Source organism: Onychostruthus taczanowskii, unplaced genomic scaffold (assembly GCF_017590055.1).
Source record: "Onychostruthus taczanowskii isolate IOZ18803 unplaced genomic scaffold, ASM1759005v1 scaffold10, whole genome shotgun sequence".
Taxonomy (NCBI): Eukaryota; Metazoa; Chordata; class Aves; order Passeriformes; family Passeridae; genus Onychostruthus; species Onychostruthus taczanowskii.
In genome coordinates this window covers 9,773,191-9,797,706 of record NW_024496526.1, presented here as the reverse complement: position 1 = coordinate 9,797,706, position 24,516 = coordinate 9,773,191, and the positions used below count along the sequence as shown (strand labels likewise).

The following is a 24,516-nucleotide window of genomic DNA, read 5'->3' as shown; positions in this document are numbered from 1 at the left end:
CAGAGATCCCTTCCAGCCCCGGCAGCTCAGAGATCCGCGAGCAGCGGGCGCCTCGCCCCTCAGGAGGCCGCGAGCGGCAGCCGGGGAGGCGGCGCCTCCCGCCGCCCCACACGGCCGGGCCGCGCCGCCGCCCCCGAGGCGGCCGCTGGGGCGGGGCGGCAGCGGCGGGGCCGCCCCGCTGGCCCGCCCGTCCGCGCTGCCCGTGCCAGAGCCTCGCGCGGTGCAGCCGCGTTTCCCTCCCTTCTCCAGCCTGCCTCCCTTCTCCAGCCGCCCGGGATGGGCGTGCGGAGCGGCGGGTGCGAGCCGCGGGCAGCGCTGGGGCGGCGGCGCCTGTGGGGCGGCCGCTGAGCGGAGGCGCGTCCCGCTGTGGGGCTCCCGCTCGCCGGCAGCGGGGCTGGGGACAGTGCCGGCGGCCTGGGAAGGGGCAGCGGTGAGGGGTCGAGCCCTGATCCCGGGCATGGCGGAGACCCTGAGCCCCTGCTCCCCACGGGGTCAGTGCCAGCCCAGCATGGGCGCCAATACCTCGTCCGCCAACGTGGACACCAACGCCTCCTCCTCGGTGGTGGGCGGCAGCGCGTGGAGGGGCCGGGAGCCCTTCTCCATCTTCACCGTCCTCATCCTCACCCTGCTGGTGCTGCTGACCGTGGCCACCTTCCTCTGGAACCTGCTGGTGCTGGCGACCATCCTGCGAGTGAAGGCCTTCCACCGGGTGCCCCACAACCTGGTGGCCTCCACGGCGGTGTCGGACGTGCTGGTGGCGGCCCTGGTGATGCCGCTGAGCCTGGTGAAGGAGCTGTCGGCCGGGCGGCGGTGGCGGCTGGGCCGGGAGCTGTGCCTCGTGTGGGTGTGCTTCGACATGCTGTGCTGCACGGCCAGCATCTGGAACGTGACGGCCATCGCCCTGGACCGCTACTGGTCCATCACCCGGCAGCTGCAGTACACGCTGCTCGCCCGCCGCCGCATCTCCAACGTGATGATCGCTCTCACCTGGCTGCTGTCCGCCGCCATCTCCCTCGCCCCGCTCCTGGGCTGGGGGGAGACCTACAGCCCCGAGCAGGAGCGCTGCCAGCTCAGCCAGGACCCGTCCTACACCATCGTGTCCACGGGCGGGGCGTTCTACCTGCCCCTCTGCGTGGTGCTCTTCGTCTACTGGAAGATCTACAAGGCGTCCAAGTTCCACATGGGGGCCCGCAGGAGGAACGCCGTGGGGCCCCTGCCCGAGGCTGCCCAGGTAAGGCTGGCCAAGGGGGGGATTCCCCGCTGCTCCCCCCGGCACTGCCATCCTGCTCCTCCTCAGCTCCGGCCCTCACCCCTGCGATGGTGTGTTCGGCACAGCGAGAAGGATGCCAGGTGCCTCGGAGGCTCCCGTGTGTTTGACTTTGTCACAGTCTGGACGTGAGCACAATTAGCCAGTCAAAAAGTGCAGCTCCTGGAGAAAAGCTTTATTCTCGTTTTTTCCTTGTGGGTTACAAGAGTAAGGGACAGGTGTATTCTCTGCCAGTCAGGAGAGACATTTGAAAATTGTCTCCTTGTTCTGAATTTGCCATTCCTTGGAGGTTTGGTTTTTTTTGGTTTTTTTTTTGGGGGTTTTTTTTTTTTCCCTCTATATTGCTTCTAGTGTTGGTGGGGTAAGAAAAGACATAAACAGATCCCCAGGTCCTGTACCAAGATAAATGTGCATTTGTCTACCAGCACAGACTTTGTGTGTCTGAATACATTCTGGTAAGCAAATTAAGCACTATTCACAATATAAACTTATATCTATATATAGCTTGGGCTATTTTTCCTTGAATGCTGCTCACTGCCTAGTGTTGAAGCAATGAGCAATCATTTCTGGTTTAAAATTACCTGCTGGCTTCAAGACCATGTTCTCCTTATCCCAAAGATTGTCTGTAATCATGCAGTGCCCTAGCCATTTGGGAGGTTTTGTTCATTTTGGGACAGGAAAGCTGTGTCCCTTCAGAAGGGTTGGGGTTAGCTCCTTGTGCTCCCTAAGCCAGGCTCTCTGCATGGTGCTGCTGTCACCCATTCCATGCCTCCACCGTGCTTGGCTGTGCTCTCTGTAAACTTTCCCTGTCTGCTATCTCATACTCTTACTCTCACTCCTGTCAGTCTTTATGTTTTTGTTATGTTGCACTTCCTAAGTCCAGTCCCTTCCCAGTAGCCCAAGATGATCTTTCTGGACGTTAGAGATACCTACAGAGAATGTTCCTGTTCCATTTGGGGTTAATCCTGCAGAGCCTCATTCCCCTGCAAAATCCTGTCTTTGATTTGGAGGCAGGGAAGTTCATTATGATGGTCACAAGTAAGAGGCTGTAGGTTGTGTCCCCAGATGCTTGCAAGAGATGCACTAGTATAATTGTATTATTGCTCTGGAATAATTGCATAATTGCACTGGCAATTATGTGTGATTAGACTCGCAGATTTGGATCATAATGTCTTCAAGCTAATTCTAATAGATATTGATTTATGAAGGTATCTTCTATGAAAAAGCAAAAAATTTGTTAGAAAAGTAGAGAATGTCTCCTCTAGTGGCATTTTTTTTCCCTACGATTTTCAGCCCCTAGTTTGCACCAGATTTCTTCCAAATTGTTTTAAGTACAATGAAAATATTTCTTGGAGTTAATGTATAATCTCTTCAAGCACAAAAGCCAGCTGATTATTTGTAGTGGTTTTGCATGCTCTATCTGTTACACACACACCTACCCACACAGGACTAGTTGTTTGGAATCTAAAAGTCTGGGAAGTGAAATGAACTGAGGCATTGCTGCTCGAGCCAGTGGCAAGACACCTCACATGACAGTTTTAGCAAGACTGAGTCTGGCTGCAAATTGTCACAGTTCTGTCTGCGGGAGGCCCTGCGTGGGCCCAGCCTGGCTGCCAGGTGGTGCTTTTTGTGATGCAGCATCGGGGGCTGGTTTAGGCTGCACTGACACAAGGGCTCTGTCAGAGTGAGCTACACACGCGTTTTTGGAGGGGTTATTGTGATGCTAGCAGATGCTCAAGCTAGTAGATCTTTTTTCTTATTGGTGTGATTGACATATTAACTTCTCCTAACAGGGATTCTTGAGTCTGCAATTGATGTGTAGTGTCAGCTTCCCCTATTGTCCCAGCAGCTCTGTTTGCTGGCTTCAAATAAAAGACTTCTGTGATTCAGATGCAAACTTTGCTCCTCACCTGAAGGAGGAGCGGATGCTGCACACATGTACATTAAATGAACTCGTGGATCAAGCAAGCTGGCATTCAGGATGCATTTCTTTGTTTTCTTTCTAAATTGAGATACTGAGATTTACTTACTGAGTGTTATCCTGATCTTTTTTAAGAATGTCATAGTGGGATCCATCACTTTCACAGGAAGAGTAGCAGTTCCCCAGTGAATTTTGGAGGGGAATCTTCACACGCATCATTACTGTTCTTTGGCAAAACCCTGTTGTTTTTTTAACATGCAAACACAAAGGTAACATTGCCAATCTTTGCTTCTCTGCATGCAGGGGTGATCAGGCTGTCAGCATCAGCTCTGTCCTCTCTGATGGGGCAAATTCTGTTCTGCTTCTCATGGTTTGTCCATCAGCTCATTCTGTTTTTCCCATTATTTCTCCCTTGATTCTCTCCTCCCTCTACTTTCTTCCATCTCTGTTCTCAGAGAATGCTCACCTGTCATGCTCACCCTGGCAACGTTTGCCTTCTGTCACTGTGACTCTGGATGTGAATTCCCCTCTGCATCTATGTCAGCTCTCACTCCAGGTGCCCTGCACCAGCTGATCTGAAGAATATTAGCAGGGTTTTTTTGGCAGACGATGCCAAAGGCTGGCAGTGCTTCCCAGTCTGGAGGTGAGCAATAACACCAGTGATCCCTGCTGGGAGAGATGTCTGTGCTGCACTCAGGAATGAGCTGTCAGGTCGTGCTGGACTGGAACTGCACAGCAGGGCTGCAGTTGGTGGCCTGAGGTAAAACCAGCTGGTTAATTCTGGCAAGGCTAAGGACAGAAAAAGTGTGAGTCCATAGCATTCAAATGCCAGTAAGGGTATCTTGGAAAAACCAATGCACCAAGTGGAGCAGTGAGGATGATACCTTAATGTTTGTCAGCCAACAGAGTCAGGCACCAAAGTGCTTTGCAGGTGCCTATATATATATATGTATATAATGGTTTGGGGTTTTTTCACAGAGAAAGGGCATTACTTTCAAACTGGGAGTTGGCATACATACCTTATGTTCTTACAGAGTGGCAGAATAGAATAGGTACAAAATAACTATTCTGAGTCATTCTTTGATTGTAATTTTACTTGTGTAAAAGTTTTTACTTGTTTACTTTTCAAAAGCAGTGGCAGAATAGAATAGGTACAAAATAACTATTCTGAGTCATTCTTTGGTTAAAATTTTACTTGTGTTTTTGAAAAAATTCAGGTGAGGGAGATGGACGTGAAACATCTGAGATGCTTCTGGTTTTAATGAGAGCTTGGTTTTTGCTTTCCTTTGAAGTAAAATAATTGCCAAATTGGGATTCTAAATTAAGCTGGCACTTTTATAAGTTTTTGTTTGCCAATTATGAAACTCCCTGAAAAGTGAATTCTGCAGGCAACACTGATGTGGGTGACCCTCATTAAAAACCTAGTGACATATCATCACTGACAGAGGGCTATGCTCTGTCACACCTGGTTGACAGCAGGCAATAATTCTCTCTCTAAACAGTCCAATTGAAATAAATGAGACTGCTTGAAAACCAGCAGATACTGAGTGCCCTTTTAAATCAATGAAATCACTTGTAGCATAGGGATAGCCTAGCAAAACTGAGAAGGATGGGATCTGAATTTCTGCATTATTTACAAGTAGCAGTTGCAAAATCAGGTTTAAATTTTCATGTGAGGAGTTAAAAATTGAGTTCGGTTGGTGATTGGTGGAGGTCTTGTTGGTGGGTGGTTTTTTGTTGTTGTTTTCTTTGTTTTTTATTTATTTCTCCCCTCTCAAAGTACTTACCCATATGTATATAAAAACATTAGGCATGGTCCAAACCTTGGAGTTTTGTGAGAGTCCTTCCCACTTTGGATAACATCAGGCCCCAGAGCTCCAGAGGTGCTGTGTTGTTCTGCACCTTGGCCCATTCAGCTTCTCCAACCCACTTAACCAGTCAGGACAATGTGAGAGAAAAAAAAAAAAACAGATTCTCCTTTTCTGAAGGGGTCACAGGCATTTTATTTCTTATTTGTGCCTCTGTACAAGTAGAAGAGGTGGGCCAGGAAACAAAGTTCAGCTGTCCAGAAGAGGTGCAAAAAATGTCCAGAAAAGAGTGAGGAAGGAAGCAAAGTGGAGTGGGGAGTTATTTCCTGGGAGAAATACAGTTAGTCCTGCTTACAGCAGTAGAAAATCCTGTGAGAGAAAGCAGGTATTCTTCTCCCTGTCAGATGAGCTGTTTGTCATGTTGGTGGAATATCCAAGACAGTGTAGACATTTCTATGTTTTGATCCTTTGTTGTGCATTTAGCTTCTTGTGCTCTTGTTCAAAGAGCAAGTAGTGTGCCAGGGCTGCACTGAGGCAGTATGACCTTTGCTGAGCCACACTGTGACAGGCAAAGCTCTACATTTGTGGTGCTAAGCCAGATTTGATTGATGTGTATCATTACTGTTGTTTTGTTATTGCAGCCCTGCAGGTGCAGGACAGACACACGCCGAGCACCTGCCATGAAGGACCAGTAATAACAATCATTAAAGCTATAAGGAACATTTTAAATCAAAGGATTTTGTCAGAAGGTCCTCGGTGGCATGTTTTCTATGACATTCTAGGAATACAGGAATTGGGAACACACAGCTCTAGGAACATGTATCCATTTAGGAGTAATAATTTACTGGGGACAAACAAACAAGAGAAGAGGCATTGAACTGTAATTGCTGATCAGTGTACAGAAGAATAAATTCTGGAACTAAAACCAAACTCCTTTGTGACTGTAGAAGGATTTGTACTTGAGCTCATTCCCTTCATTTACTTTTTATTAGTCTCACAGAACAGCGGTTATCTCTGCAGTTCTCACAGCCCACTGTCCTGGAAATAGCTGATTTCATGAGTTCAGAACCAAATTCTGGCCTCAGAGGAGCAGTCCTTTCATGCCAGCTCTTTCCCCAGTGCTCCTGACTCGCAGCTCCTGGAGCAGTGCCTGGGCAGATGGAAGGAAATCTGTGCCCGAGGCAGAGAGTGCTGCTAGACACCGAGTGAGAACAGTGTGCAGCACTGCAGAGATGGCTCCAGCATAACCCAAGGCATCTCCATGGACTGCTCTAATTTACAGTCTGTGACCACCTCTTCTGCTGTCACAGCCTGCTTGCTGGTGCTCATCAGTAAGCCCAAAATGGAGGCAAAGGTTCCATACTTGTCCTTTGTTCTGTGTGGTTTGGGGGTAAAGGTCAGCTGTTGTGACTTGCATTGGAAACTGGAGTCATGAGAAGCCTCTGGGGCTGGCACTGGGAACTGGAGATTTGATGCAGTTAGAGCTGCATTAGTTCTAGCAAGTAATTTACAAAACATACCATGATCTAGTTTCACTTGCTCTTTTGTTTACAGAGGCTTGACCTAACAACCAGGGAAGTTTGTAAAAACTCCTCTTACTTCAGTAGGAGCTTGACCAGGCTGTACATGCAGGCTTCATTGTGGAAAACACCTGAGGATTGAGGTATCTTCTAGCAAAGGATATTAAATAATCTTTTCTTACAATATATAATTAAGTGATAAAAGGGTCACTGCTAGGAAATTCTGCAGTCATAATGAGAAGTGAGAAGGCTCTGATTTGATTATGTAATTAAGTGATAAAAGGGTCACTGCTAGGAAATTCTGCAGTCAGAAGCAGTGAGAAGGCTCTGATTTGATTTGTGATTTGATAATGGCACACAGCAAGCTTCATCTTCTGAGCAGGAGTTGAAGGTTAAATACAGTATCAAACTGTGCCTGGTGCTCCTGAGGAAGTCCTTTGTATGGCTGTTCCCAGGAGGCACTTATGTAACTGTTCCTCAGGGCTAAGACAATCTTTCAGGGTTGCTTGTCACAGATTTGTCCTCGTGTCATACATTCATCCCTTTTTGCAGAGTGTGATTAAGGACGTGCAGAGCAAGTCCTTCAGACAAATGGTGTGATCCTTGCTACATGAGGGGTGTCCCATTTTAATTGTCAGAACAGATGTGATTTTCATTTTCCTCCATTATTTGCCTGTGCCCATAATCTGCTGCTGTAATGTTCTGCAGCCCCGTCTCATGTCTGAGGGTACAGACAGGGATATCCATCCTCAAGAGTGATTGTTCAGCCACTGCTTCACTGTCTGAATTGCTGTGCTCATACTGAGTACAGGCCCTCCTTCTATTGCAAAGGTAGCACATGAATGTGCAATATGTAGCTAATCTAACAATGGCCCATATTTGGAGTGCCTGTGAATTATCACTCAGGCAAATTTTACAGCCTTAAGCTGTTACTCTTTTCATAAGTGTAGTGCCTAGAAGAACTTTAATATCACAGACACTTCAATCTTCAGATTGAAATCTCTAGGGATTGTCTTCATCTGTTCTGACTCAAAGCACACAGCTTCTGCCCAGGAGCTGTTTGCCGCAGAGCACTGTGCTGTACTCACTGCAGACACGAGTCTTATGGCTGTTCCCAGGAGGCACTTATGTAACTGTTCCTCAGGGCTAAGACAATCTTTCAGGGTTGCTTGTCACAGATTTGTCCTCGTGTCATACATTCATCCCTTTTTGCAGAGTGTGATTAAGGATGTGCAGAGCAAGTCCTGCAGACAAATGGTGTGATCCTTGCTACATGAGGGGTGTCCCATTTTAATTGTCAGAACAGATGTGATTTTCATTTTCCTCCATTATTTGCCTGTGCCCATAATCTGCTGCTGTAATGTTCTGCAGCCCCGTCTCGTGTCTGAGGGTGCAGACAGGGATATCCATCCTCAAGAGTGATTGTTCAGCCACTGCTTCACTGTCTGAATTGCTGTGCTCATACTGAGTACAGGCCCTCCTTCTATTGCAAAGGTAGCACATGAATGTGCAATATGTAGCTAATCTAACAATGGCCCATATTTGGAGTGCCTGTGAATTATCACTCAGGCAAATTTTACAGCCTTAAGCTGTTACTCTTTTCATAAGTGTAGTGCCTAGAAGAACTTTAATATCACAGACACTTCAATCTTCAGATTAAAATCTCTAGGGATTGTCTTCATCTGTTCTGACTCAAAGCACACAGCTTCTGCCCAGGAGCTGTTTGCCGCAGAGCACTGTGCTGTACTCACTGCAGACATTGCAGACACTTGCCCTCAGTGAGAGGAGACAAGAAGCACTGTCAACAGCCTGGAGTAGCTGAAATTTTTTCCTCTCTTGTATAACCTCTACTGAAGCCAGAGTTTGAACTGAAGGTCAAATGAAATGGTGTTTTTCTGGCAATGGTGTACTTTTTGAGAAAGTACAGAATCACAGAATGGTGGGACTTGGAAGGGACCTCTGGAGATGATCTAGTCCAAGCCGTGCTGAGGCAGTTCACCTAGAGCGGGTCTGAAGGCCATGTAGCAGCTTGAGTCTGGTGCAGGGATAGGCAGCAGACACAGGCTTTTGTTATCCTGCCTTGACAACCTCATTTCCCCCTGGGTATGAAGGCATCCAGTACAATGAACTGAAAGAGTCCCACAACACACATGGTACCAGGTACTCTGTATTTAGCTCTGTTTGTCAGTTACACTTGGCAGCTTTTCCAGTGTAATGAGTTTGGCACTCTGGGGTATTTTCTTTCTTTTAGCATGGAAGGAATGAAGTTCAGGCCTTTTGTGGTAGGCGCACAGATGTTGTGCTGTCATTTAAAAGTAATACTTCACTCAAACAAACTGTCTCGGTAAGAAACTGTGTTTGCTTTTGTTTGAGGTGAAGGAAGCTTCGAAGGAACCACAGATGGTGTTTACAGCTCGTCGTGCAGCTATCACTTTCCAGACAGATGGAGAAACATGGAGGGAACAGAAAGAGAAAAAGGCAGCTCTGATGGTTGGCATCTTAATTGGAGTTTTTGTACTGTGCTGGATCCCTTTCTTCATCACAGAATTAATAAGTCCCCTCTGTTCCTGTAACATCCCTCCCGTCTGGAAAAGCATCTTTCTTTGGCTTGGCTACTCAAATTCTTTCTTTAATCCTCTCATTTATACAGCATTTAACAAAAATTACAACAATGCCTTCAAGAACCTTTTTGTAAAGCAAAGATAAAAGGGGACACAGAGGAGAAAATTATTATTGCGTATAGGAAACATGCCTGTGCTATGTACAGTTTTCATGCACAAGAGCTACTTGAGGGGATTTAGGAGCGGTGAAAAAGAAGATGGAAGACGTCTGGATATAAACCTACTGAGAGTTTTCAGCTCCCCCTTAGAAATACAGATGTGCTACGCCAGTGTTTGGCAAAGAAGGTGGAAGCAGGGAATGGCTCCCGTCTGCTCTTCAGTCCTCACAGGCTGAGGTCTGCCAGCGGAGCGCTGTGTGTGTCGGGTGCCGCGGCTGTCACACCCAACACGGCTGATCCCGCCCCAGCAGCCCCGGGCCGTGCTGGAGCTCTCCTCATTAGCAAAGGCACCGGTGGGAGATGCTAATGAGCGATCCTGACGTGTTTGTGATATGGGCAGGATGCTGGCTTCGGGTTTGAGATTTATTTGGAAGGGTATAAACATGCTGCAGTCAATCAGTCCTTGAGTTGATGTGAAATTAAAGTGGATGACCAAGCAGCTCAGAAACACACCCTGCCAGGACTGAGGGTCTGTGTGCTCTGCAAGCAGCAGGGCTGGATGGGCAGGCTTGGTCAAACAGGGGCCAGCTGTGTCCCCTGGGGTTAAGTGAAACTTAAGGGACAAGCATAGAATTATTCAGAGCCCCTGAGAATGTGTTCTCACTGCTTTCACAGGAGGATCTAGTGAGCATTTTTCACTTGCGTGTCCTCTCTCACTCTGCCAGGCTCAGACTCTCCCTGTTTTATGAAACCCAGGTGAGCTCAAGATAGACACCAACACCTCCAAGTGAATGGGGACTGTGTGCATGGTTATTTCATGCTACCATAAAACTGAGCAGGCATCTGTGTTACAAACTCCACACAGGATGCTCAGTCACACCAAGTGTGCTGGCAGCAACATGTGGCTGCTTGGCAGTGGTAGGTGAGTGCCTGCACCGTGTCTGGGGCCCTTGCACCATAAATGTGCTCATCACCCAACCTGGGTGAAGTCCACAATTTGTCAGCTGGCATCAACTTCCTCCTACTGTAACAAAGGTGTTGGTGCCATCAGGTTTAAGAGATTCCCCAAAACCCAAAGAGACTCAAACCTAAGCCTTAAATAATTTTCCCAAGATCTGACAAACATCCCTGACCCAACAATATATACATAAATAACCTATTTCCTTGCATACTGCCAAGTCCATCTTGCTCCATATTTGTTTCTCTGGTGGGTTTTATTTCCTCCCCTGCTCTGAGTGGGAGGGCTGACAGCATCTCTGAGTATTTCTAGCATGGCAGCTTTTTACTGACACAGAGTCCCAGGAAGCTTAAGGGAGCTTGGCTGCATCTCAGGAGCACAGTGTATGGTGAGGTCAGGCAGTGCTGCACCTCACACCTGCAGTGCTGTGACAGTCCAGGGTGACCTGCTGTGCCCACAGCCACCTGTGTGTCTTGCATTCCTGCAGACACAGGATTTTTGTGTCTCAATTTCAGTGGGAATTCAGAAGTTTTAATTACCTAGAATTTCAAAAGAGTTGTTAGACAGTGACTCAGACTTAAATGCTTATTTAAATAACTTTCCCTTGTGACTCTCAACTTGCCTGCATATGGAATAGCTACCATTCAAACCAGTCTTTGGATGATTAATTAAACCAGAAGGAAGGCACATATGTAAGAGACTGAATGTTACTAAAACCTGCAGCCTCATTCAGAACCACTGCCAAATTTTTCAAGTCAATTGATTTTTTTCATGTAAGAGAGTCACTGCTCTAAAACCTTTAAAATCCAAACAGATTACATGGATGGAGGAAATGCAGAAGTCATCCTCAGCTGGTGTTGAAAAGCATACAAATCTTCTGCATGTGGCACTCCTGAAGTTTCTAATAAACATGTTTTGGACAAATTTTAGTGCCTGTACTTCCTCAGCCTGGTAAGCCAAGCCATTACTGTCACACAAATCCACTGCCAACACTGGTGCCCTGGCCCATCCCCGTCTGGCTGCAGGAGCTGCAGTGATCTCCAGCTGCACATTCCAACTGACTGGAGCAGCACCCAGCTCCAGTTCCAGAAGCAACACAGGCTGTGCAGGCACCTTGTACCATGGCTTGGCCTCTGGAACATGGGAGGACAGCACAGAGCTGCAAGGCCCCTGTGCAGTTCCTGCAGCCGCACACGTGCAGGGCGCTGCTGCAGACACGGACCTGCAGCACAAGCAGGAGAGCAGCAGCAGGGCACTGACACAGCTCTCCTCCTCCTCAAAGATGAATTTAGCTCCCTTAGGAGATGAGGCTGGGCCTCTGGAGTTCTGAAGGGAAGCAGCTAGTGTTCTGCCCACCCAAGCATCTGTGCCAGCAGCGAGTGTTACAGTGACAGGCTCACACAGCCAGCCTCCCTGCACACCCAGAGGCTACAAGAGGCAAGCAGAGCTTTCATTTCACTGCAGTGGCTTTAGAAAGCTCTCAACAAAACCAGCTTCCCACACTGGCTCTAAATCCAGACTGCATTTGGAAGAGTGACGGCACAGAATTGGGATTTAAAATTCTGGGTGTTAATCACAGCTTGCTGTGGGGAAAAGAAAATATGTATCAGTGGTTGCTGCCTAACTTGCTGGATGCTCCCATATGAACTAAGATTAACGACACAGTATCTTGACTATTCAAACAGAAAAAAAAATCAAATATTCTAAAGCGACATCATTTGGCACAGCTTAGATGTTATGTATTTATTTCCCCAATAGAAGCTGCCACTTTGGAGTACAGCAATCATCTCTGCTTTTAAGCAGTGGACTACTAGTTTTAAACTTCATTTCCTGACATTGAATTTGCTCCTAGAAAAATTTATTTGAGCCTATTGCTCAGCAGAAGGGCAGAGTTGCATCCTGCAGCAAGGCTCTGAGAATCCTGCAGCAGCTGCAGTGTGGGAGCCCAGAATGTGCAGAAATGAAAGGGCTTTGGAAGATGAATGTGAGCAGACAATGCTAATAACCCTAATAAAGAAATTAGGTTTTGCGGCAAGTCCTGTAAATGTTACAAGTCTTAGAAGGTAACACCAAATGAGTTCAGGGCAAGACCTTTCTCTTTCAACAAGGAAATCCAGCAATACTGAAGAAAAATTCTGAGAATTCCTTGCTTGCAACCAGCTGAGATGGAGAATTAAGGCAGATTCTCCTTGCTGTTGGTTTCTCCCCAGGTATGAGGAGAAACGGCACCCAACAAACAGAGCCTGTGCCAGGAAGCAAGGAACAGCTGATGGAACTGTTTTCACACCCTCACCAGCTCCTCATTTTCACATGGGCCTCACACCAAAGGTACTGGCCATCTGCCCTGGGCTCCATCTACAGCAGACAGTGAGTTATGATTTATCCTTTGTGAGCAACAACTTCATTCCACAAACCTCAGATTTCTATAAGTAGCACTCAATGCAGGTTTCCTTCTTTGAAGGAATGCTGAATGTAAATTTTTCCTTCTTTGAAGGGACTTGGAATCTGATTTTGCCTTCATTATTTTGTTAGCCCTGGGCAGACTGACTTTTTGAACATATTCAAGAGGAGCAGCCCAGATCTATTCCCTCAGTAACCAGTGTGAGGGAGCAAGGTCCAGCTGGCTCCGTGGGAAGGTTTCCTTTCTGTTTGTGCTGCAGGAACAGGACATCACAAACACAGTGACTCATTGGCTATGGACACGATTCATCTTTTAATGCACTTGTAATTCAGGAGTCTGGAAAAGCTTCTAAGGCAAGTTCCACCTTAAAAACACGATATCAGAATGTCAGTGGATTCCAAACATTCTTTATTTTATATCTGCTGCCACAGACAGTAATCGAACAGCGCTGTCATCAGTGCCAGTGGGAAAAAGGAACACGGGTCTTCTTTTCCTGAAGATGTCATGTACATTAAGAAGTCAGTCCAAAATCCTGGTGTTAAGTACAAAAAGCAATTGTTTGAATTATAAAATACTGTATATACAGATATAAAAATGTCTCAGAAAGTGTCCCACAAAGTTTCTGAACTTTCAAGAGCAAATCTTCAGCAGGGTAAGTAGGTTGTTGTCTTCAAAGGTGAGCATCAGTTCATTAGAGCAGAATGTCTCAATCTTTATCTTCCTATATTACAGGTGACAGACTCTGATTTTCATCCCAGCCAGGGATAATGTGGTGATCCTAGTATTAAGGTGTTTTTTTTTCCTGGAGCTATTAATTTAACAAGCAAACTCTCTATATATAAAAATGAAATTTCAAAAAATTTATACAACAGCTAGACTTTATAAAAATATAGATCTATAATTTTACACCAGGAATTATCCAAGGTAAGTTTTCATTTTCTTAGTCGTTAGAAATTAATTGTTATCCTTTGGAATCCTATATATGGCTAGAGTATAAACTAAAATAATGTGAAGTTATTAACTGGAAAAGCAAGTTTGAAGAATCTCATTCTGTGGGTTTTTTTGGGGCCAAAATTAATAAACTACTGCATTCTGCAGTGCACATCCTGTGGGCTAGTAGACATGCTACACAGTACATGTAAACTTATTCCAGAATTTTCACCTAATTCAGTGTTAAAACCCAAATAAAAAAACATTCCCACTGTCCTTACTGTAGAAAAAGAAACCCAAACCCAAATAAATAAAGTTAGACAGTATTTCTATTTTGCTGTACTGTGTTAACTCTTTACTGTGTAGTGGAGGCAATAATGAATAATACAGCCATGTGATGAGGGAATGTAAACTGAACACATACTGGAAAAACCAGACTTTTACAGCTGTGTGTATATATATTTTTTATATATATCTATATATATACATCTACATTGCAGTTATAACTGTCACCTCACAAAAGAGATTCAATGGACTGAACAATCTTCTATAAATTTCCCCAGCTGGAGTTCTTCAGGAAGAACTGGCTTTCAGCTTGGACAGCAGCATTTCATTCTTACGGCATTCCTGTTAACAGAGAGCAAACATGCTAGGAGGAATTGCTCTTAACTCTGCTACCTGTATCCTCACACCAACAGAACCAAACCCTTTCTTTCATTTTGAAACATCTCCACAATCCAAAGGAGCCTGGAGTGAGTGATAAGTTGAAGATAATTGTTATTCCAATGGCAATACTCATTAAACTTCATACATGCAAGCCAGAAGGAACACTGCTTGACCACTCTGAAGTTTTTACATGTAGCTAAAGCAAATTCAGCTTTTTACTTACAAGTAGAATAATCTGAAATGGAGATTACTTGTAGGTGATCTGGAACTACACAGGACAGTTTGCAAAAGAGTCACTGCTCAGAGAACAACTCTCAGTCAGGAAATATATTTACACAAGTACACCTGTGTTCAGTACCACAACCATGACGTTTTTATTTTTAAGGGTAGCAGAGTTGAGCAGAAATTCCCTCACATGGCAATGGAAGAAAAATAGGAAAAAAACTTAACAATAAATCTACCTAAATTCTGCAAGTAGGATGTAAAATTCTGCATGTCAGACAAGTAGCTGAACAGCCCCTGTCATTCTGCCAGAGTATGCTGTCTGAAACAGGAAGGAACTGTCTCAGAACAAAGCAGGAATAATTACACAAAGATGTTTTTCCTCGAACATATGAAGCCAAATGACAATTTTGCCTGCAGCATTCTTTTTCACTCATTCATTCTCATGGAGACAGCAAGTTAACAGAAGCCCAAGATGATTAAAAGCTTGGGAAAGGCTAAATCAATGAAGTGTTATACAGTGTTTTCACAGTCATTAGGCAACAAGGCTGGTTCCTGAAGATTAATGACCGAGATCCTGCATTTCCTCCTTATTCACACACATTTCCACACCCCTCTTTGCTCCAATAACTAACTGCTCAGAGACCTTCAAGAGATTCCACTTGAAAACCACTGACTTGATGATAACCTCTCCCTGTAACACGGAGAGGTGCCAATCCAGTAGTGAAAGGACTCCCAGAATCAAATTCAGAGTCCAAGATTCACATGGTTAGAAAATGACCAAGATACCTCATGAACATGGTGTGATAAGCATCATATCAGGAAATCTTTTGCACATGTTAATACACAAGTCGCATCAAAATGGGTCACTGAACAGAACAGTTGAACATAGCAAAAGTGTTCTTACCTCTTTAAATTCTTTCACTGTTTTGAAGTAAAGCCTCTGTTTCTCTAGAAGCTCTAAGTATTCATCATTCAACTGGTCTCTTCTCATTTTGTTTTCTTGCTTCTTCTTTTCCATCTGTTGGTATGCAGGAAGGGTAAGAGATAGTATGTATGGGATACATATGGACATACTGCATAAGGAACAGCTATCTATAACACACAAGGGAAAACAGATACTTCATAAATGATACCCCTGGCTCGTACTTGAAATGCAATGAAGATTTAGGTCAGCTCTTAAAAATTAAAAGCCCAGTGCTGAAGTCTCAGTACCAGTGGCACTGTAGGTGCAACTGGGACAAGGGCACATGCTGACCCTCTTCCTGAGGTGCTGCTGACCCTCCTGAGCAGCAGAAAGCAGCTTCAGTCAGCTCCCAGTCTGAGAAACTGTGCTTGAGGTGCAGGTCTGACTGCACCACACAGTTCAGATGGAAGAGTTCTCACTGATTTCAGTGGCATTCAGTTGTCTCAGGCATTTCAATCACTGCACCACCAGTAATGAAGTAGAGAGGTATAAGATTCCTGGCAGGACAGAGGTGTTGTAACACCTCTGTCATACTCTATTCACTGACATTTAGTGGTGAGAAGTTTCAGACAAATGTGAAAAGAAATAATACTTTTTAGTTGTTTGCCTAATTTGCACCTCATGTAATGGACAATAATTGTGCGTAGAAAGATCCAAGAGGCTTTGTTGAGATAATTCCCAGGTTTCAGCAAAGAGAGTGAGAGGAGTCAGACCTTCATTCGATTCTGTTTGATGCCTTCTACAATCTGCTCCATCTGCCGCAAAAACTGCTCCCGAGATCCGGACGATGCCATGGCTCTGGAAAGAAGGAAATGGAACACCTGACAGGGTTGTGGGACACTGTGTGTCCAGTCAGCTGCTGTTGTCTTGCACATCTACCCATGTCCAAAGCTCTCACTGCTTAGTGTTCTGTGTAAAAATTCATCCTTTTAGTCACTGGTACCACTGACAGTGCAGCTCTTCAGCTACCAAGGAGATGGGCACAGAGAGCTCAGAGCCCGTCACAGGGCTGCTCCCTGTCAGCTCAAGGCTGTTCCTTGCTCTCATGTGCTGTACAGAAATAACTGCTAATAACTAAATAAAAACATAATTTTTTAAGAAAGGCCTCTGTTGTGAGTAGTAAGAAGGTGACTTGAGGTCTAGAAGAACAGTAAATTTTGTACAATTTCTCACTGTAATAGGGAAAGCCTACAAGTCATTTTAGACCTCGAATCATTAGAGAAAAATAAACACTGGCTGATTCACAGACTGATCTTTGACCATGAACTTCCAAGGCAACCACAATTTTACACAGACTCCACAATGTATCAATTTCCAAATACAGAGGTAGTTTATAATAAATATGTCTGAAATACATCCCAGTCTAATGTTTTGTACATAATGTAATAACCACAACTCCACAAAAAGGAGGAAAATACTTAAATTAACTCCAGGAAAATTATGACTGAATTTCCACATCTAAAGAGTCAGATATTTAAAACATATGTTGGCTATAAAAGTTACGTAATTCCAAGTCCATGATTCCCCTTAAAAGTGGCTTAAATAGAGTTATAAACTAATTTATAGAATAGTTTATTGACTATACAATCTTCTAAGAAATTTTTAGTCTCTATAACTGATGCCCTCCCCACTTCTCCAACCAACTCTACCACTCTTTGCAACTATTATGAGATAAAGAACCATCACTTACTGGTGGAAGTTGTCATGGATAGAATTCAGTAAGTTAACCTGTGAGTTGGAAAAAAAATGAGGAAAATACACATTTGTCTTTTCTGGTATGAGTTTTCACAGACAATAAGATGAATTTTATTTAAAAAAAAATTCCTATATAGATAATGCCCTCAAAAGCAGACAGATGTACAAAAATTACCATGAGTTTTCTTTCAGAAGACAAACCACAATCCTTTTGATTTAGTAAAATCTATCCCACAGGTTGAAGCAGAAGTGTTGGACCACAACTGATATTTTTAATTTTACTGGCACTCAATTATACCACTGAGAGTTTTCCAGCACGATGCCTTCCCAAACTAAAGCAATAAAGTAAAATGGCCTGTACATGTGTTCAACATGTGTTGGAATTTGACATAAAAGCAGCTGCTGGTCCAGTGTTCAACAGTTACTGTTGACATGTGCACAAGCACATCACAAATAAACAGGAAAGAACACTTTTGCCTTTGAGATGGGAACCACTCAACACATTTTGAAGAACTGTTTCCACACAAGGGCTCTGAAGACTCTCCAAGCAGTGCAGGAGCAGCAGGTGAATTCCTGCACTGCTTTCATTGTGCAGATGAGGCTTACAGATTCCCTATCAGCCATGCATCATTTCTCACTTTGCTTATGTGTATTTTACTGGTTGCTAAAAGGTGAACTCATAAAAAGTACAGAATGGCATTTCAGAGATGTGGCTTCTCTTACAAGACAGTAACATTGCACTGAATGAAAACCAAAATAGACATTTCTAACATTTATTTTGCAGGAATATTTTGCTACTTGTATAAATTCCCCCAACTAATAAAACTATATGGAATACATCCTATGTAACTGCCTTTGATTTTTTCCCTGTTTTTTACATATTGCTGAGAGCATTAAAATTCAACAACTGGAAATTAAATGTGATCCTTTCTCTCAGTTTTGAATACATCTTGCAAGTCTCCTGCCTTCCAAGCAGTTTCTCCTTTTGAAGAGTTCTGCAAACCCAAGGGCTGCAAACAGAATCACCTGCCCCACTGCCACAGAAAGCTGAACTTATCTCTCCTAAATCTAAAATCCTCCACCTGAATGAGACTGCAATAAGCAGGCATGGCAGAATCTGCAGGTGCTCCTGACCTTCCCTTGGACAACTCAAAAAAATTCTGAACAGACTCCCAAGGAGCCAAGGTGCTCAAAAATTCCTGTAATTCACAGCAGTGAAAATATTGCATTAGTCATCAATATTTGCCACGTTCACATCCCTGCCTCAAGATATTTCCACTAAGCCTGTGCTTGAGAACATGATTACAGTTTATACAGACATATATATATATACACACATATACATTCAAGCCAGGAAAAGTAACCCTGCCCAGCAGGGTTACAGCATAGGAAGAGTGTGGATGTGTTACACTACAGTGAAATCAGCATATACACCCCAAAATTGAAAGACATCATGAAAAAAATTACTTTTAAACCATTTAAAAAAAATGCATCTTTCTCAAAATAGGGTTAAATATGAGCCATGATCACAGAGACTTTCATGACAGAACTAAAATCCTCATAGCCAAAATTCAACTGAACAACAATTCTTACTATTGTTGTTTTAAAGCAATGATGCTCAGTGTGTTTTACAAAAGGGCTGGTTTGGGGAGGAAAAAGGGGAAAAAAGTCTCCCCAAAACCCAGGAACAAGACAAGGTGCAAGTATATTCCAGAAATCTTTGTGAAGCACAGATGCCAAAGATATGTTTTATACACTATTGGACAATATTTACTTGCTGAAACCTTGGTTCTAATATTAAATGCATCTCAAGGAATCTCAATGATATTACACACTTAACTAAGTTAAGATGGCATCAGAAGACATTCAGAATTCCCCCTGTGAACCCCCCAAAAGCACTGAATTATTTTGGCAAGAGTACTCCCAGTTTATACAACAGTGAAGTAAATCTGTTCTACATTCTGTTTCTATATTCTCTATAATCTGCTTTTTATGCCCCATTTCAAAACCAGTCTCTCTATAATGTTTAAATTTTCAGGTTTGCCCTCAAAAAAAACCAAACCAAAAATAAAACAAAACCTCCAACAAATAAATCTGTATTAAATGCTAATGTAGGGGAGAAGTTAAAGTAATGTAAAGTAATATAGCTTGTACTTCATGCATTTTTTTAAAATATGGTATATGACTTTTCTGAATGGAAAAAATGAAAACTCCCTAATGTGGATTAGAATCAGCTGCTTAAGGGAAGGAAATGGTCACACATGATCTCCAAAACAGGATGTGAAAGGACACTGAAAAGGTGTCTTTACATAGCGAGAAATTTGACCACTGCTTGTCTCACAAACTAAAGAAATATATCTAAATAATGCAAAACTCACTAATCTGCTCTTATTTTATTAGAATAAACAGGGAAACCTGAGGTATCAAAACATTTTGTATTTTAAAAGTAAAGTCATAATTTTTATTTCCTCTTGTTTCCTCCTATTTCTCCACCTTTACTGAAATCAGAGACTTGCAAAAAAAGAAGACTGAAATCACTCAGGCCCAAAAAAGAAGGGAACTCCACATAAGATGGGAAAGAGGAGGGGGAAATAAACCATTCTTGTATGAAAACCACTCTTCTGACCCAGTAAAATCACCAGCAAATTAAGGGTAGGCAGCTCAGGCCCTGAGAACTAACTGTGATGTTGCTGACAGCAGCTGGAATTTGCTGTGGTCTGAGTACCTAATAAAAGTTATCGACTAAAAAGAGAAAAAAGGGTAATTTAGTGCTATGATTAGAGATATTTGCTGATCAAATGTTACTCAGGTTTCAAGAGCACAGTGAGTGTTCAAACATGCTGTACTAACAGCAATTCTTTTACAATACAGACCATTGCCCTTCAACAAATATTCTTATGAATCTGTTGTTCCATTTTTGTTTACAAAGACCAGTAACTCTGCTCTGACAGGACTGAATATGGAGAAAGCCAAGCGAAAACTTTTTATTTCCTTCCCCAAAGACTGAATACTTGGAAAATAGTAATAACATTTTCTTACCTCCTTCTCCAAATATACTTTCTTATCATCCAGTGTATTATAAAGAGTAAAAAACTGCTTCGTTTCTTTGTGAGTTGCTGAGACTACAAACAAAACAAAAAAAAGAGGGGTAGAATAATAAAAGAATATGAGGTAAAATGGAATCTGTAAAAATACTCTGTAGACTTTCTATAACATTCTCCACTATCAATAATGGAACAGAGTCACTAATGTACATGCAGAGGGAACATCCTTCCAGAGTTTCTCTCAGCAGGGTTCCAGCTATCATCTCTTATAAGAACAACACAGCTCAGTGTCTAAATTAAGCCCCAACTGCTGACAGCCCTTTCTGCCAACCCATGCTGGCACCATCAGCTGCCTGTTTGTGCTTCCTTCCCAAGCTGTACCCTGCCACTACCCAGGCAGCTGTGCTGCTCACAGTGGCCTTGCCTGGGTTGTTGGAGGGGCACAGCCTCAGCAGGGACAGGGAAGAGCAGATAATTTTGGTAGCACTGTGCGGGGAAAAAAGTGCATTAGACTATAAATGTCAAGCTACACATGTGCAAGATGCCCAACAGAGCTTTTGCTGTTTTGAAGTATTTTTATCTTCTTTATCATCTATGTGTGGTGATAGAATTAATACTTTCTGGTTTAGGTGGTTACAGCAGATGTTGGTCAGAGCTCAGCTGGGAAGGCAAGGCTCAGACATGCCTTCCCACTGGGCCTACAAGATGATACTCAAATCTGCTGAGTGTTCCTCTAGCCTTTAGTTCTTCAATGCCTAAGGAAATCCAATATATTTCTGACTCCCAAGGAAACAGTTCAACAGGCAGCAAAAGTAATTCTGGCTAGAAACCACAAGCTGGAAAAAATGTATGGGTTAAAAATGATAAACCTTGGTGAAATCTTGCTCATTAGTCTGGGATTTGCAGAACTGCTGCCAAATGAAAGAGGCCTTTCCCAAACCATTTCCTTCATGCATCCCCTTCTGCTCTTCCAGCAGCTCTGGTAGTCACAAGTCTTTCAAGAGTGGATTCCACAAAACAACTCAGAAAACCTCTCAACATTTCACCTGTGTTGGAAAGTTGTGCCAGCTTATGGAACACACCAGAACCCATGCAGGGTAAAACAAAGGGACAAGAGGAAGAAGGAACCAATTGGCTCATTGATTCTCTTAAACATTTTCAAAGGAAGAGACTCAGTTAGGTCAAAACCAAAACACTGAATATTGTAACTGAAAAGGATTCTGGTACAAAAATCACAAAATCACTAATGTTTGAGGTTAGTGCTGAAGCGTGTCCTGTCCAATCCCTTGAAGCAAAGTTCAAAAAAACCATGTTTTGGCAACTGAAGATAACCTGAATCTGGCTAAATGAGAAGCCTCTAAGTACCTCTAAAAATACAATAATTCACAGAAAAAGTTGCTACAGATTTCCACCTCATTTCTCTAGAAGCTTAGCCTGTGCAATGCAATGCAATGTTAATTAAGAATGAAAGAAACCAATCCCCTCAAGAGAATGTTTGTACTTCTTGACATAGTTTGGTTCAGAATCAGTTACATCATGCCAGTGGAAACAATAAAAACAATCTAATGGTAAGGCAAATTAATTAAACATGATTCAAACTTACAGCAATTCTCATTTGTAAATGGTGAATTAAGGACTTTCAGAACATACTGGCCATTAACCTAAATGATAGAACCTGCTGCGGACAAAATTTCGTCCAGAGATCTTGTGCACTGAGTTTAACCCTCAGGAAGATTCTTAAAGCCCAGCTTACAAAACCTCAAAAATATGATGTGTAACATGAATACCAAAAACCTTTAAAATACCAGCAAATGAGTAGGTGCTGTTGTTACGTGCCATAAGTTTAAAATGCAACTGCCCTCCTTCCAGGGCTTTAGCCTTCAGCAGGATGGTCCTGCTTGATATACATACCCTGACTGTAAAGTTCAATAAATCTCTTCTGATACTGTGTGAGCTCAGCTCGGCTGGGTACTTCATCAATCTTGCGCTGTAAAATGGCTATTTCTCTGTTTCTTCGTGCCTGAATAGAAAGTTAGGAGGGGAGAAAACAAAGCCTCTTCTTGTTCTCTTCTTAAAATGGATGAAGCCCCCCCAGCAATACTTTGTTATTAAATAATTGATTTTAAAAACAAAAAGCTTTGGCTAAGGATCCAATTTTTTTTTTTTGCAATTGATTTGTAACAGAAACACTTGTTAAAATTAGAACAACAAGACAAAGAAGTAGAAGCTACAAGATAAGACAAACATCAGCAATTTTGTACAAGTAAGGACACAAAGAGTAACTCACCAGTAGCAGGCGGATCTTCTGAAGTTTCTCTTTCTCAGCTTTGTACTGCTGTTCTATAATCTTATTTGGCTCCTGAAAGTTGAGAACCCAAAACAATTGTGTATTACAGTAGCATACAAGAGCTGCAGTGCAAAAATGCAGATTTGGTTTGTTTTGTGGTTTTGCCTGCCTGTGGCTCCCACAATATCACCACCATTTGTTTGGGGTTTTTTAAAATAATAATTCATTACCTGTTTTAAAAGCCTGACATTATTTACTCTAAACAAGGGCATTTAGATGGTTTTTAACTTCTGCTATTTTTAAGAGTTATCAATAGCTTTTGCACTGCTTTACACCAGTCACATTTTAAATGAAAATAGAAATCCAAAGATTGTCAGTACCCCTTGTCTGAGTGCTTATACTTTGATTCAGTGGTGGGGTTAAGAATAAACAAGACACCTAAACAGAACATAAACCCTCCGACGTGTGGTCTAAACTTCCTGCAGTGTGAACTTCAAGCTAACTTTTTCTTGATAAAAAAATTAAGAATTCAATTTGCACTTTAATTTTTTTTCATGCTGTGTTGAGGAGGACAGCAGCATCATAGAAGTTGTAATCTGCCTTGTTCCAGAGGTACGAATGCATCAAATGTTTACCCACTGAAAATAAAGTCATTGAAGCTTTTCCTTCTCTGTTCATTCATTATTCATTGCCATCAGTCTGGATGCACTTGTGTTAAAGTCTAACTTCTGACAGCTGCTCACTGCATGCAGTGCACTGAGCCACTGAAAGCTCATGCTTCCATCCTTCAGATAACCCCACTTCTAAGAAAAAAACAACCAAACCAGACATTCTTTGTGAGGAAGACATGTTTCTGTCAGAGATAAGCACAGCTTTTAGCACAACACCCAGAGATTCTTCTCTGGTACTACAAAGAAAGAAGAAAAAGGCACAAAAGCATCTACAAGCAGAGTCCCATGGATTCTGCAAAAAGAACAGAGAATGCTGTTGCTGTTTGCAGACTCCTGTATTTCTAGGACTATTAGCTTGAACTATGGCTTTACAGAGCTTTTTAAATTTCCCAGCAGATACTTTAAGGCTTACCAGAACGTTCCAGAAGTCAGAAAGACTTAAACAAACATTCCCAAATGCAATCTGAAAATTGGAACTTGGACTTTTGCTATTACCTGTTCCTCCCCATCTTCCGCTGCTTCAGCTTTCAGAGTCTCAATATTTTGTTGTAGTCTCTCCATTTCTTCCTTTAAAACAAGAAAAAGTTGATTTATTTTTGATTTTTTTTTTAACTGAGACCTCTTCTCTTAAGAGGGGAGGGAAGAATCTTGACAACACAACTTCTAACAAAATTTCAGAGCTGACCACACACATAATATTTAAATTTGGAAGATTGAACAGCATTCCCTGCTTAAGGGTATTAAGGAAGGCCACACCAGCTCGGATCCTTCCTCACTCCTCCCTGATCCAGGGGTGCTAATATTCACCACAAACCTGGAGTTAGCAGTACCTGGGGGTGTGGGACAGACGACAGACAGGCACACACAGCACAGCAACACACCAGGAAAGAGCTTATTTACCAAGTTTTAAATGAATCCTTCTAGGAGACGCTGGAACTTACCCTACAATGTGCTTTGAACTCTCGCTCCTGGCTTTTTAGGTTTTCATTCATGGCCACCAGTGCTCGCAGACTCTGTAATATGCTAAATTTGAAGATCCAGTAAACTATGTTAGATTTTTAGTTTCTAATTTAAACAGATTGAAAATTAACATATATTAAAACAAGCTTAGTTCTAAATAAATTTACAATAAAACCTGGGTAAATTAAAACCAAATATCAGCACTGATATACCAAGGTCAAAATAAAGATGGAGTGTTACACTGAATTTTCTGATGGCTTTGTTATGTTTTAACCTCATTATTGTGAAAGTTTTGAGAGCCTTCTATTTAATTTATGTGAGATGAAGGCTTCAAATATGAACAAAATAAATCCAGAATGCATCATCTACTTGTCAGATGTGTCTAGGGTTCTTCTGCTTTAAACACCTACAATTATTTTGAACTACAGACTGACACTTTTCATTCTGACTGAATCCTACTGCAGTATTTCCCTGTCTCTG

At 42.9% G+C, this 24,516-nt stretch overlaps 2 protein-coding genes across 2 annotated transcripts in view; one reads left to right on the top strand and one right to left on the bottom strand.

The window, feature by feature from the left end:
• Positions 1-388: 388 nt before the first annotated feature.
• Positions 389-9,222, top strand: LOC121338088 (5-hydroxytryptamine receptor 5A-like). Its single transcript, XM_041408683.1, has 2 exons — positions 389-1,231; positions 8,890-9,222. The coding sequence occupies exons 1-2, from the start codon at positions 458-460 to the stop codon at positions 9,220-9,222; spliced, it is 1,107 nt and encodes a 368-aa protein (XP_041264617.1). The 5' UTR covers positions 389-457.
• A 3,763-nt stretch (positions 9,223-12,985) lies between these two features.
• Positions 12,986-24,516, bottom strand: part of CCDC93 (coiled-coil domain containing 93) — a 30,930-nt gene continuing 19,399 nt past the window's right edge. The window contains exons 14-22 of the mRNA XM_041405312.1: positions 24,018-24,099; positions 23,572-23,643; positions 22,406-22,477; positions 22,030-22,138; positions 20,114-20,196; positions 17,070-17,107; positions 16,093-16,177; positions 15,320-15,433; positions 12,986-14,151 (exon numbers count right to left, since the gene is read on the bottom strand). Coding sequence (XP_041261246.1) covers positions 14,098-14,151; positions 15,320-15,433; positions 16,093-16,177; positions 17,070-17,107; positions 20,114-20,196; positions 22,030-22,138; positions 22,406-22,477; positions 23,572-23,643; positions 24,018-24,099 — 709 coding nt within the window. The 3' untranslated portion in view covers positions 12,986-14,097. The remainder of the gene's footprint in view (positions 14,152-15,319; positions 15,434-16,092; positions 16,178-17,069; positions 17,108-20,113; positions 20,197-22,029; positions 22,139-22,405; positions 22,478-23,571; positions 23,644-24,017; positions 24,100-24,516) is intronic.

Bases quoted from the DNA above. Each gene is read 5' to 3' on its own strand.
- LOC121338088 (XM_041408683.1), top strand. From the start codon at position 458: ATGGCGGAGACCCTGAGCCCCTGCTCCCCACGGGGTCAGTGCCAGCCC. The intron at 1,232-8,889 runs GTAAGGCTGGCC...CTTTTGTTTGAG, and splicing joins CCCTGCCCGAGGCTGCCCAG to GTGAAGGAAGCTTCGAAGGA.